This window comes from Apteryx mantelli, chromosome 2, assembly GCF_036417845.1.
Source record: "Apteryx mantelli isolate bAptMan1 chromosome 2, bAptMan1.hap1, whole genome shotgun sequence".
Taxonomy (NCBI): Eukaryota; Metazoa; Chordata; class Aves; order Apterygiformes; family Apterygidae; genus Apteryx; species Apteryx mantelli.
Genome location: NC_089979.1, coordinates 9,466,665 through 9,480,196, shown reverse-complemented (window position 1 = coordinate 9,480,196; position 13,532 = coordinate 9,466,665). Strand labels below are relative to the sequence as shown.

General features: G+C 36.0%; 1 protein-coding gene across 5 annotated transcripts in view; it reads left to right on the top strand.

Annotated features, from left to right (window-relative positions):
- Positions 1-13,532, top strand: part of EFR3A (EFR3 homolog A) — an 82,734-nt gene that overhangs the window by 36,475 nt on the left and 32,727 nt on the right. For 4 of the 5 annotated variants that reach the window (XM_067290154.1, XM_067290153.1, XM_067290150.1 and 1 more), the window contains 3 exons: positions 69-190; positions 3,701-3,850; positions 9,509-9,646. In XM_067290154.1, coding sequence (XP_067146255.1) covers positions 69-190; positions 3,701-3,850; positions 9,509-9,646 — 410 coding nt within the window. The remainder of the gene's footprint in view (positions 1-68; positions 191-3,700; positions 3,851-9,508; positions 9,647-13,532) is intronic. The other variant, XM_067290152.1, reaches the window with a different exon arrangement.

Sequence of the window (13,532 nt, the reverse complement as noted above, 5' to 3'; positions counted from 1 at the left end):
GCTTAGGATTCATTATTTTCTTTCACAAAATTGGTTTCAAAAGCTTTTCTAACATGCTTCTTTTCCAGTTTGTCAAATTTGCCAACATTGAGGAAGACACCCCTTCATATCACAGACGCTATGACTTCTTTGTGTCTCGATTCAGTGCCATGTGTCATTCATGTGATCATGATCCAGAAATACAAACTGAGTAAGTGCCAGTCTGTATGTATGTATTGCAGAGAACCATCTGACATGTTAATATAGTCTGTAATACGGTTTTTATTATGGCATTAAATAGAACAGTTCATTCTGTGGGAAGAAAATAGCACCAAATATTGAAAATCTTAGGTGGATAGAACTCGTAGAGTATTTAAGTGGAATTTTACCTGCATAATACTGGGTTGCATAGATTCTCTTCAGAAGGGCACTACTTATTGCTGGAATTGTATGTGAGTTGCATAACTCATTTAAGAAATTAATGGGCTACTTATGTGAATAGCAAAAGTGTACTTAAAGTCTGTTATTTGAGAATTACTTATTAAAATTACATTTCCGTAGATGTCTGCAGTATGATTCTGTGTGAAACAGAAATGCCTTCATGAATTAGTATTACAAATTTTCACAGTATTATGTAAGCACCACATTTTTTTTACTTTAGCTCCCCCTAGTGATGTGTTCTTTATATGAATTGTTAATATTTAAAACGAGCATTTTAGACAACTTAAGGCTTTTCAAAATATAAGGTTGGCATTTCTCTTGTGCTCTTCTTTTCTACTTCCATGTATTATGTTGTTCAGCCAACTGTGAAAAATCCAGGTGTTAAATATTCATACAACCCTGTGGGTGCAGTATTGTTATGTTGGCTGCAATACATAAAGATTTTGCTCAAAGTCTGCGGTTTCAAGAATAGCTGTATTACATTGATCTGTAAGCTGTATTTTTAAAATGAAAGAATTCTGGATACTTCATTAAAACAAAACAAAAACAATTTACTCTCAGTTCTCCTTTAGTCTGCTGGTTCCTTCCTTCTTTGTTATAATTTACCATCTTAGTTTTTGTGATATTCCTAAAAATTGGTTTCTGCAGTAAACTTCTAGCTCTTAAAAGATAAGGATTAAACCTTCTGCTTCTCCCATACCTTCCCCCCTGCCTCCCTCTCCCTTTTCTATATAATGCCAAAAAGATAGGTGCTTAATCACTGCTGTCTTTAGGTTTAATGAAGCTAAAACAGAAATGGTAAACTGCTTGCTTACCCCGAAACATTTCATGGTAGGTTAGGATATGAAACTCAGCTCAGGATTTTAGCATTTTTTCCAACTTTTCTCTCTTCTTTGAGGGAGGGTATTTTGGTAAGAAACTGGAACAGGGAATGAATTAAGACGAGTGGACCTACCCTGACTGGTCGACCAAGTATGGCCTACCGTTCTGAAGGATCCCCCAAAGCTGTATACCTCAAAGCTGTGACTCTAATTAGAGTGAGAGAATTATGTTAATCTTCTGCTCTTCAGGTTGTCAGCCTGCACTGCTTTCCGCTTCAGTTCTATCACTGTCAGCGTTGTGATGCGAGTTCTTTAATTTGCAATGTAGATGTCACCTTAGATGGGGAGGAATGTCATCCTGATGACATAAAACTGTATAGGTGACCTTGATTTAAATTTAGTCTCTGCTTTTGGAGACTTACATGAGCTGCCTTTAGAGGAATGAAACCTCTTCTGTCAAAAGAACTGTGGTGGAATTTGATGCTGCGCAGTCCTTCAGTAGCATAACCTTCTTCCCCCTCCACCCCCCAACCTCCTGCACAATGGTAAGAACATGAAATTTGGGTCAGTGGCACTTGATATGCAAAAAGGTGGCCTTCCCCTCCCTGCCATGTGTAGAACTAAAAGTTTTTAACTCAGGATAATCGAATTTATAGCAATGTGACCTTTTCACATCATCCAAGACAGTCTGAATGCATCTCATTTTAGAGATCTGTAGAACAATTGGTCTCCCTTATGCAAAGTAACTGTTGTTGGAGCTGGCATACCAGACTTGCTGTAGGGACTGAGGTGATTCAGCAGAACAGGTGAGCTATGACTCCAGATTAAAATACTAAATGTAGATATCGGAAGTAGTCAGTGCAGTTGATAGACTAGGGAGTAATTCAGCTCATCCTAAAGTAGATATCTGTAGTAGCTGTCCACCTGAGTAGCTTGAGGTTCCACTGCCCTTACTGACTTGAGTGGGAGCTTAAACATCTTGTGCACATGTAGACAGGTAATACAGGTTTCTGAATCTCAAACTGAATGTCACTTGATAAGTGAGAGTCCCCTTTCAGCAGGGGAGACTGTGAAAAAATGTTTAAGTGATGGAATTTTGGGAGCTGTGTCCTAAGTGTCAGTCAAAGATTCCTGATGTTAGAAGAGCACAGCTGCGTGGTAGTTGCACTACAGCAATAGCAAGTGCTTTTCTAGTTATTTGTGCATCTCCATCATTCCCTGTTTTGTTTGTAACCATATTAAAACTGTCTTGAAAGCTCTAGAAGCACTAAGTTCCTGATACTAGATCCTGATTGAATGCATGTGATTTTCTTCAGAAATAGCTGAAAAAGAGGGCTGCAGTCTTTAGTATTTATAAATTAAAATCGGACAAAAAATATAAATCACAGTTCAGCTAGCTCTATAGTTCACCTAGCAAATGTTTTGTTGCAGTGAATTTGACTGAACAAAGGCTAGTGATGTTCATAATGAAATTAAGCTTTTAAAATTTGAGGGATTTATTTTAATAGAAATAATTTCAAATTTTATCAAAGCTTGGCAGTGCTTGTTTTATTTGATGTCTGTATCAACCTTTCTTGTACTTGTTTTCGGTAGAAAAATTCTGTTCCTGGCACTCATGATCATGACTATTGTCTGTTACCACTTCAACAAAGAATATTTTGTGATTCTTTTCAGTTGTACAGCCTTTTATGCACACATTCTTCTGAAACCTATTGTTTTCTTCAACAATATAATGAAAATAGCTAATTGTTAGATTAAGTCTCTGTTCGCTTTTGAGCAAAGACTTATGAAGTGAACTTTTCCTGTTGTTGTTGTTGTTGATCAGTTCTTGGTTAATTTGTTCAAATGGCTTTAGGACTAAGGAGATGTTTCCTTTTGTGTGTCAGGCTTAAGTTGGTAGAATTAATTTCTTGCATGCTTTCCATCTTGTTTGTTTATCATTGTTAATCTTGCACAAATTTTTAAAGATTTCTTCTGGTTAAACCGCATTCTTAGTTACAGCTCTTAAGGATATGGCCACGTGACTGTGATAGCTATAGCTTCCACTGGGCTGTGGTAACTGCACGTGTCTTCAGCATTGAGGTGGGCTGAGATTGTGCACACTTCAGCTAATGGGCAGTAAGTGAACTGCGTAGAGCAGATTTGGTTTTTAACCGTGTGACATTCAGCTGGAGGTGGTATCCGCAGTTTGAACATTCTTTGATCAGTGTCAGCATTGCTCTTAAAGACTGTCTCCTATTTAGTGGTTTATCTTTGTTTTGTCAGCTACTTTATCAGCTATAAAACTATTTAAAGGCAATATTAAGTAACCTTAATGAAATTTTCCAAATTACTTCATTTTAGAACTTAATGCAATTCCACGCTCCAGAATTACACTGCATAATAGGTTGACAGTCATGCTGCAAGGTGCTGTTTTTCTCTCTTTTGATAATTCTTTTTTTTTTTCCCTCCTTCCTTAGGATCCGAATTGCTGGAATCAGGGGCATTCAGGGAGTGGTTCGAAAAACAGTTAATGATGAACTTCGAGCGACTATATGGGAACCTCAGCACATGGACAAGATAGTTCCATCATTGCTGTTTAATATGCAGAAAATAGAAGATATTGACAGGTATTTAAACTTTTGTAAACTCTTTTTTACAATATGTCAGGTGCAGAGATAAGTAAGTGCAGGTTTTTAGGTGATTCAAATAATCTTGCTAATTGTATTTATTTAAAATTAGGATTTTACTTCATATTAGTCATTAATAACAACTGTCTCTCCTGTCTGCAATGGTAATTAAAGTGAAGACTGAAAATTCGTTCACATTGGTGTTGAGAATGTTCCAGTCACAACAGAAATGTTGTTTTTTTGTCCATGTCTGCATATTGACACACACATTTAGACACATATTTGTGTCTAAACACTATGTAAGTGTAAAAAGTATTTACTGCTAGCACTGGGAAATTACTGTATATCAAACCAACCTGAGCTGTGCAAGCAAGCTTAAATACTTATTTTGTGTCCAGCTGTAACCTCTTCAGAATTTCCCTGGCAATAGACTCAACAGACTTCCTATAACAACAGGCATTTCATACTTTCACATGACTTTCAGTTTCCTAAACCTGTCAGCCCTCTCATTTTTCTTTTTTTCCTCAGCCATATTTTTGTCCCTTTTTTCCTAACTACCAGTACCTGGCTCTTCTCCAAAGCAAATAGGTTTTCTACCTGTCCATTCTTTATCTACTTACTGCATACGACTCAGGGCCCACACAGCACGTACAGATATGTTCAGTTGGATTTTACGTGTGAAGAGTGATCCGAACAAGAGCCCAAGGTTCTGAAATTTTTCTGCAAACAGGGAGAGTCTAATTAGCCTTGCTGTCTCTTAAGGGCTTCCTAGATGCAAGTGGGCACTTTCCCTCATTACTCTTTACAGTGCCATTAAGCTTTTACTTACTTTTTCCCTCTATACAGCAGAATCAAAGGAATTACTAACTACTTATGGAAAAAACTCATAATCGAGTGGGATTTGGATAAACTGCTTAAAGGGGGTCGTTTTATATGTACTCCAGGACTCATTTTATCATTTGTTGAGCAGTGCTGTAGTGGTAGTTAAAAACAAAGCTGTCAAAAAGCAACTGTTAATTAAATATCTGAGCTGGGCTGCTTGAAACTTTTCTATAGTATGCATTCAACAGAAGAAATGACTAATGATTTTCCAAGTGGCAAATAGGGGCCTTTTATGATGCACGTGTGACACACAAGCTGAAAACAATATTTATAAATTGTTCATCTGGTGGCCTTAAATAATGCTACAGAGAATTTCTCATTTTGTTTTACATGTGACTTCATAGTTGTGGAGAGCAAACAGAGGCATCTTGAAGCGTAGGAGTAAGAAACATATTTTTCTGGCAGATGGAATCAAAGCATTATGTGAAAAAGAGGAGAATTTCCAGAAAATACTCCAGCTTAAGTCCAGAAAAAACAGGCATTTGTGGTTAATGCTGAAGTATGCATGTGTAAAGCTTGTTTTAAAAATCAGTGTAATTTTTACTTGTGGAACTGTAAATTCAGAACTTAATTGAAGATTCTTCTGAGTACGTATGTCAGGTTAGATACTTCTTGGAGTTAAGAACTGAATATTTATAAAACCTTTTTTAGAGTTAATTGTATTTGTAGGTGTCATTATTTCTGCATAGGTCTGCGTGCATGTTCTATTTAGGTGACTATGAGATATTTGCAAGTGTAATGTATAACCTATTCTAAAAATCAGACTGCTTTCTCGATTAGTTGTACTTCAGTACAATTCTGTTTTACAAAATAATTGTCATCCGTATTTCATTTTAGTATGAGGTATTGCCTTTACCCTTAGTGACTCTTCCTCCCTTTTATGTCTTTTAGAAGAAAATACCAGTCAGTCAATTATATATGTCAATTTATGTACATCAGTAAAATGGGGGACACGTTAACCACAACATGTATTAAATTGGAAATGGAAAGGATGTTTTAACTTAGGGGTTTGTAACATTCTTCAGAATATCTGTAAAGCTAAAAATGACAGCCTTATTTAAGTCAGGAGACTCGAGCACGTGTTACAGACTTCTGTTTAAATCTTTTAATATATCCATAATATTGATATAAATTCTGTTTTGGAGGAATGTATTTCTTTCGCAGAATGATTGAACAATAACTGTTAATCAGTCGAACATTTCTATAGTTACTGCACTCAGCAGTAGCAGTTAAGTCTTATTTAACACATCCCATCAGATTAGTTGGCCAATTCCTGTTTTTGTGGTTTTAGAGAAGTCACAGCTGTGAGATATTGAGGTGTTTGGAACCAATTTAATCCTGTGGTTGGGTGTTTGCTATGGAAACTGCTGTGCTTTAAAATGTTACTGCTTCCAGTTCCTTGTTGCCACCTTTTCTGATTACCCACAAGAAAGCTGGCAGAACAGATGAAATGCATAAGGATTACTTATTTTATTGCAAAATGCATTTTCTGTTTCACTCTGGACCTGTGGTGATGGTGAAAGCCTCAACACAAAGGGATGGTGGTTGCTGTTGGATTTGTCAGAGGTTTTCTGATCGTGGTCTAAATACCTAGAGCCTTACTCATGTTTGTCAGCAAAACAAAACGAGCATGAATTGCTTATTTGAATTTAGAAATTTGAGTGGCAGTGTAAAACTTTTTTTTTTTTAACTAAAAAGTTAAAAGTAGTAATTTTATGTTCACTGTCTTGTGTCTGATAATGCTAAGGAGCACTCATCAGTGAGAAATATTTATAGGTAGGTGCTGCAAAAGTTCAAACCAAAAATGCAATCCCTAGAGACAGTGGGAGATAACCTTGCATGTTCTGATGCTCGGTACCTAAAAACTTCCGTTTCAGATGAGGAAGATTGTTCTGCAAGTTCTTCTTGCAACCTGTTCTAAAACAGGACTCGAAGCAGTTCTGGGAAGTCATTTGCTGTGAGATTGCATATGCAAACAGTCAGAAAATAACGGATTCTTAATGCATTTTAACTAGGATTCTTCCCATTATGCCAGCTGTGTGTGTGTTGTGCAGCTCACTGGCTGTCTTTCTTTTTATAATGCTCCTGTGTTATAGGGAATCTATGTCAAAACAGTAATGGGAATAGCAGCTAGTCCGGCACTGCCATCCATACCTTCTATATTCTGAGAAAGATGGCCAAATATCTACAACACAGTTTAAGCAATACCAGGGGGGAGGGGGGGAAGGGAGGATTATATACAGCGTGTCACTCCTTTAAATTTCTAATCATTATGCATGTGTAAAACTTTCTCCTTACTTATCTAACAAGATTCCTGGGGCTTTTTTATTACAATGGTAATTCTACCTTGACAGATTTTAATAACTTCTTTAAAATAATAATAGTAAGATAAAATACTCAGGCTCGCTAAGATTTTTATATTGCAACTTTTAGGTTGCAGTGATGTTAAAATACTAGAAGATGCTTTGCTATTGGAAAACCTTACAGCTATGGAGTTGCATCTTCATTTGACTAAGTGGCATTTCAGTACTCAGCTTTTTATAATTCTCTAAAGCTGTGGTTTTATGATGCTGGACAGTGAACATTAACTAAAGCTGACCCTTGTAATGAATGTTGTTTTGAATATATTTAACACACAAGCTTGCACTACAGAACTGAATGATTTTAAGGTTTTAGTGTACTGATTCCTGCAGTCTGGATAATCTCCTAATGCATAGATGCACAATTTTAACGTAGGTGACTGAATCCTCACTTAGGTTTCTATCTTGTGTTTTGTGCAAGAAAATTCTTGTGACCTAGAGATACAGTACTACTTGATAAGTAATACTGCATCTCTGGGGCACTGTTTTTTTTCCTTCTTCCTCATTTTCTCCCCTTTCAACCACTCAATTTAAATGGAACATTAGTATCAGCTTAAAAGTATAATGTGTGAAACACTTCAATTCAGAAATACATCTCAGATGCCTTTGTTTTGCTGAAGTATTTCAGGTCTCCTTAAGCTGGAAAGGGAGTAACTTTGGGCGGAGTAAGGGGCAGGGGGGAAATGCCAATAACTGCCTCGAAAATGAAAAGCAGTGGGAAACTAGTTCTTCTGGAATGGCTCTACCTTTCACTGTTTGCAGTGCAAGTGCTGATTTTACTTGTAACCTGAAGACAGGTTGTCCCCTTCAAAACTCGGTTGTAGCCTCTGTTGTGGCCTCTGTTCAATTTGGTTCGTCCAAAACAGGTTGGTTTCTGTAGTTTGGTTTCCCATATATATGTAGCCAGTCTTTAATTCAGTACTCTTCTGTTCTTATTGTACCATATTGATTTTAAATACTCAACCTAATTCCCAGTCACCAGGAGAAAGGCGGTAATAGCAAATTACAGTATTTGAACTTCACAAAAATTTGGTCATTGCTACTGTCATTAATGTAAAACATTAAAACCTTGCTTTGTGCTGCAGCATTTATTAGGTCAGAAGTTAAAATTTCTGTCTGAAGCAATGTTGTTGTTTAAATGCCAGTTTTAATTCCTTCTTTAATAAATTGAAAGGATTTTTATTTTGAATTAAGACATTATCACTGGTGTATTTTAGTGCCTAAAAAAATAGTAGCAGTCATAATAAACACTTCTCTTCCCTTCCTGTTGTTTTTTCCACTCCCTCCCAGCATGTCATCATGTTTTATTCTTCCTTACTATCAGTAATAATTTTCCTGGTTGAAATAACTGTAATCTTATTGTTAAAGGACAAATTTCTCTGCAAAATTTCTGTAGATTAACACCCTTCAACGTGTATTTATTTGCAAAATTTGACAGTCTACATCCTTGTGTTCTTATTATTTAGTTTCTGACCAAAGAATTCAGTTGTTATGTTGCTTTTTCACATTTAATGTTGTTAGGGGAAAGAAAATGCTCATTCAGCAAGGGCCACCTTCAAAAATGTACTATGGGGAAATTAAAATTACTATCCCTTTGTATATGGTCTGAAGAATGTAATATTTACAAATGTGAAAGATTTTTTTCTTTTTCTTTTCCCAAGCTGTTAATAATATACTATGTGATAAAAACGGGGTTCCTCTTGCCCTGCAGTGTCATAAACGTGAGGAATAACACGTGGCAAGCAAAAAGCAGCATGGCAGAACAGTGTATTTTACTATGGTGAAATATTACAGATCTATGTGTACTGATGCAGACATTATAATAAATATTATACTGATCGTTCAAGTCCTCTCTAATAGTACTATAATGTTAAGGGATGATCAGTTAAAGTTGACGAAGTTCTCCAGTGTCTAGTTATGAGGTAGCTGAGTGGGTGACAATGTTCTAATTACTTGGATCGGATTTTTTTTTAACTGAAACCATCTGTTGCTGCAGAAGAATTGGAGTTTTATTTTACACTCGCCCACATAGTATGGATTCAGATGTGGGCAGGTGAATGAGATCATTAGAACAAAATGACTGGGAGTCTGCCTAAGTTTTTGCATGGTTTCATGACCTTCATTCATTGTTAGTAATGGGTAATAGTTTGTTAAAATGCAGTAGGTAACAAGTCAGATCAGTATAACTAGCCATTGTTTTTGCCATGTTCGTATTTGGTAATACAATGCTTAGTATTAAATAAATGTGATCTGTAGTCCTGCTATAAAAGTGTTTTATTCAGAGTTCTGTTTTGATGAATATTTGTTATAGGAATCTTGCCTAGATCAACAGTCTGACTCATGAATGTTGTCGAACTGAGAGCACATACTGTAAGATGAATTGTAATAACTGCAATGTATTTTTGTTTTATTTCAGTAGAATAGGCCCTCCATCCTCTCCTACAGGAGGAGAGAAAGAGGAAAATCCTGCTGTGCTGGCTGAGAATTGTTTCAGAGAACTATTAGGACGTGCAACCTATGGAAATATGAATAATGCTGTCAGACCAGTTTTTGCGTAAGTGTGAGATTTATGGAAGATCTTACTCTAACAGATTGATTTATTTCATCCTCTCTAATCATGTTATGTTAAATTCCTTCACTGGTTCCTCCTTTTCAACCCATCAGATTCTACTAACACAGTTATTCTTATCTCTTCAGAAGCGCCCCTTCATTTAATCTCACCTTTGTCTTGACTATCTGTTAACTTGAAGATAGTTATGCAGGAATATTTGTCCCACTTTATAGAAGTGCAATATAATGATTTGTATGGATTGTTTCTTCAGCTGGCCTTTCTTTTAAATGTAAAACTGTTTGTCCAAGGTGTTAACATTGCATTGATGGCTATTTCAGTTAGCAAAGAGACAAGCCAAGTAAAACTTAAGTAGCACAAAGGAGTGCCCTGCCCAAATTAACAAATAAAAGTTAAGACTTCTACTTTCCTTGCAGTTGTCTTCAAAGACCCATTTTGACATTCTATAAAAAACATCTCTGGCAGCTCATTTAGTGTATGGCAGGTGTGCAGACAGTATGCACATTATGCAAGAAAGTACAAATTATTGCTGTTAGATTAGCTGTCGAGTTCAGCATTTTTCTGTTTTGTTCTTGATATTGTCCCAATTGTTTCTTAAATAAATAAAACATATGAGTATTCAGTATTAAGATAACTTGAATCTACTTCTTTCACCTTTGCTGGTGTCTTAGTAGTGGCCATGTTCTCAGGAAAAATGTCTTTGTAGGAAGTTTTATACACAGTGGTACTAGTTTTAAACCATGTCTTTTACTATTGATGAGGAGAGCTGCTTGCTTCTTGTTGTGGATTTTCAAGTTATCTATCTGTTATGGGAATATCTGCTTTTAGATGGTCTACTTTTTTTCCATCAAGACTAAGTGTTCCATTCGTACAATGACAGACTTTAAAGCTACTGAAAGCCTTTTTCAAGTTACCACTCTTAAGCAAGAACACAAATGCAAACAGAAGATAGGGAAGACCTTTTACTTATTAAGGGTGGAAAACATCCATAAACCCTTTTTTTTTTTTCTCTCTCTCTCCCATTAAATACAAAGATTTATATTAAGAGCACAAAGGATTAAATACAAAGACCCATACTACTATCTTTTTACCATGTGCACCAATCATACCAGTCTGATAGAGATTAAGTGCTGCAGAGTTGGATGTTCTACTTATTAAGAATTTGAATCCTTTCCCACATTTGGAATTTAATTTCCATTCCTCCAAAATGCTTGCCATTATTAGTAAACGTTTGGGTGGTAAGCATAGTCTGGATGGACTATTTTGGACTCCTTTAAGTTCCTTTTAGGGGCTGATCTCTAAACTTCATCAGGATATGCAGTTACTTCAGTACGTTTCAGTATCAGAAAATTTTCCACAAGCAATTCCTGATTCCTAAGAGTAGACAGCTTTTACTTTGTTTTCAATTTGAGAAGGTGTCATGCCTGCATTTCATGGCGCAGATCCAGAGCTTTATAGATTCAGTGTTATTTCCAGCATGATTTCTTGTCTTATTATGCATAATCCTAAGGACCTGCTTGAGTCTCTGTGCACCTTTCAACTCTACGTGCTGCATTTGTACATGGAAATCAGTAGATAATGATGAGTTATCTTTATAGTCACTATTTTGTGTTCCATTTCAAGAAGAGGGCAATATTTTTTTCATAAATTACTGCTATAAAGATTTTGTATTTTTGAAGAACGAGAGATGCAGAAAATAAAATTTCCAAGATGCTCTTCCTAAACAAAAAGGTAGAACTATGTCTGATCAGCTTCACTTTGTGAATGAGCAGAACCTGTATAAAGAAAGTTTGAAATAGTACAGAGGCTGCATCTTTATCTTTATTTTAAAAAACGTGACTTAGGTTATGCATCCTTGATTAGAAAGCAGTTGCTCCTAACATATTCCTCAGCTCAACACTGTTTTAAAAAGCTCTGGAAAGAAAAGTAGGGCCAGTTATTATGACACTGAAAATGAAGGTTTGGTTTTCCAATTGAAGAGTTTGCTTCATATGACATTGGAGTATCAGTCACCATGTTATTACTTTCTCATTCTTAAAACTGAGAGAATAGTACTTCTTACATCATGAGGCTGAATATATTCAAAGATTGATGGATTTAAGCATAACGAATGGAGTTCAAATCTGAAGTTAGTCCTCTGGTGGGGCTTTGAGTTGACCTTAATTCTCCTTGCCTTTAGCATAAAATCTCCATTATTATAAGTGTCTCTAGTGACTAGAAACTCAAATTCTCATTTTTAATGAAATCTGACAGATCAATCTGGCAAACTGCTTAATGAAAGTCAAGTTTTATATTCCTATGGTTTGAAAAGATTGCTTATTGTGTGTCAACAATCACAAGTTATTTAGATTTACCAGAATTTTAGCGTGAATTTGCAATAGTGAATGGATTTGGTGTATACTGGGGGGTAAAGAAGTCTATTGAATATAAACAACTTTCCAAGTATAACAAATTATACCCCCCCCATTCATTTCACTATTTCTGCTCTTATGAGTTACCACATAATTTGTGTAAGATTTTCTAATCATAGTAAAGTATTGGTGTTTAGAATTCTTTCAAGTCATGGTGTATGAGAATTTTTTGTATATATTTCTGTTGCTTTCTAAATAAGGAATTGCACAATCAAGGCATACTGAAGTCTACATGACAATGTATTCTGTAAACACTCTCTTTACTCTGGAGGACAGTATATTCCTGTAACCTTGCTTTATCTTTACACAGTCTAATAGTTTTGACTGTGATTCACTTTTATTTAGTTAAGCTCCAAATGGGTTAGCTTTTTCTTTCAGTGCTCTCAGATACCTCTGCTCTTAAATAGGATTGATTTTTTTAGGCTCAATTCCAAATTCTTTCCAGTGTTTTTTGAATACAGGTGAGAAATGTAATGTAAATCTGCATAGGACTCATGGTAGTATCACTAATATTGCAAGAATTAGCAGCATGCACTGCTTCAAATGAAGCTTAAAAATGTGTATCTTACAAAAACTGTTTTATGATGTGAATACTCGTGGTGTTACTTTGACATCACTTATAGTTACATTGCCAAAGAAGAACCAGAGACTGAATTGGATCTTGAGAAGTATCACTGCAAAAATCTTAACCTGACTGGATAACTTTCTTCGTTTCGATTTTAATACCAGGCTTTCAGAATGCTTGTATTTAATACTTTTTTGGAATACTAATAGTAAAATGAATTTTGACAATGGCTTTATTTGTTACTGTGTTAAGCTTTCAGATGCAAGCTTGCACCCTCTTTTATTGCCCTCATATTATGACCTGTTTACCAGTAAAGCAAATTGAAAATAATTTATTTCCTCAGACTTGTAGATTTGCACAGCAACTGTACTCTGGCAGCATTTACACTAATGTTAAATTGGTATTTCTTGTGCGGCTACCTAGAACCATGCCAAAGGTCTGGAATTCCTTCACCTTTGGAAAGAGGTGAAGGTTCAGGAAGCATTTTCAAAAACTATGTTAATAAGCAGGGCAATGAAAGCAGGATAGCATCTGTGGTACCAGTTCAAAAGTAAAATAAAGTTGCTGAAAAATGCTCTCTGTAGGGAGCAAGAGTTCTTCCTGTCTGCCATGACTCTGTGGAACTGGATGACAGCAGAAGCCAGGTTTGTGAAAGACGGTGCCAAAAGGACTCGAAGGAGCAGCTTTCACTTGAAAGCTCAGGGTTGCTTTTCTGTGCGGCTTACAGATTCAAATCTGGACGATAATGTATTTATCCCCAGTCTTCTGGCTTTTTACAGAGGCTTCATCTAGAATTTTGTACATACAAATCCCAGTGGAAAGCAAACTTGCTTGTCAGCTGTGGTTTGGGGGTTTTTTGGTTGTATTTGTTGTTGGTGGTGGTGGTTTGGTTTGG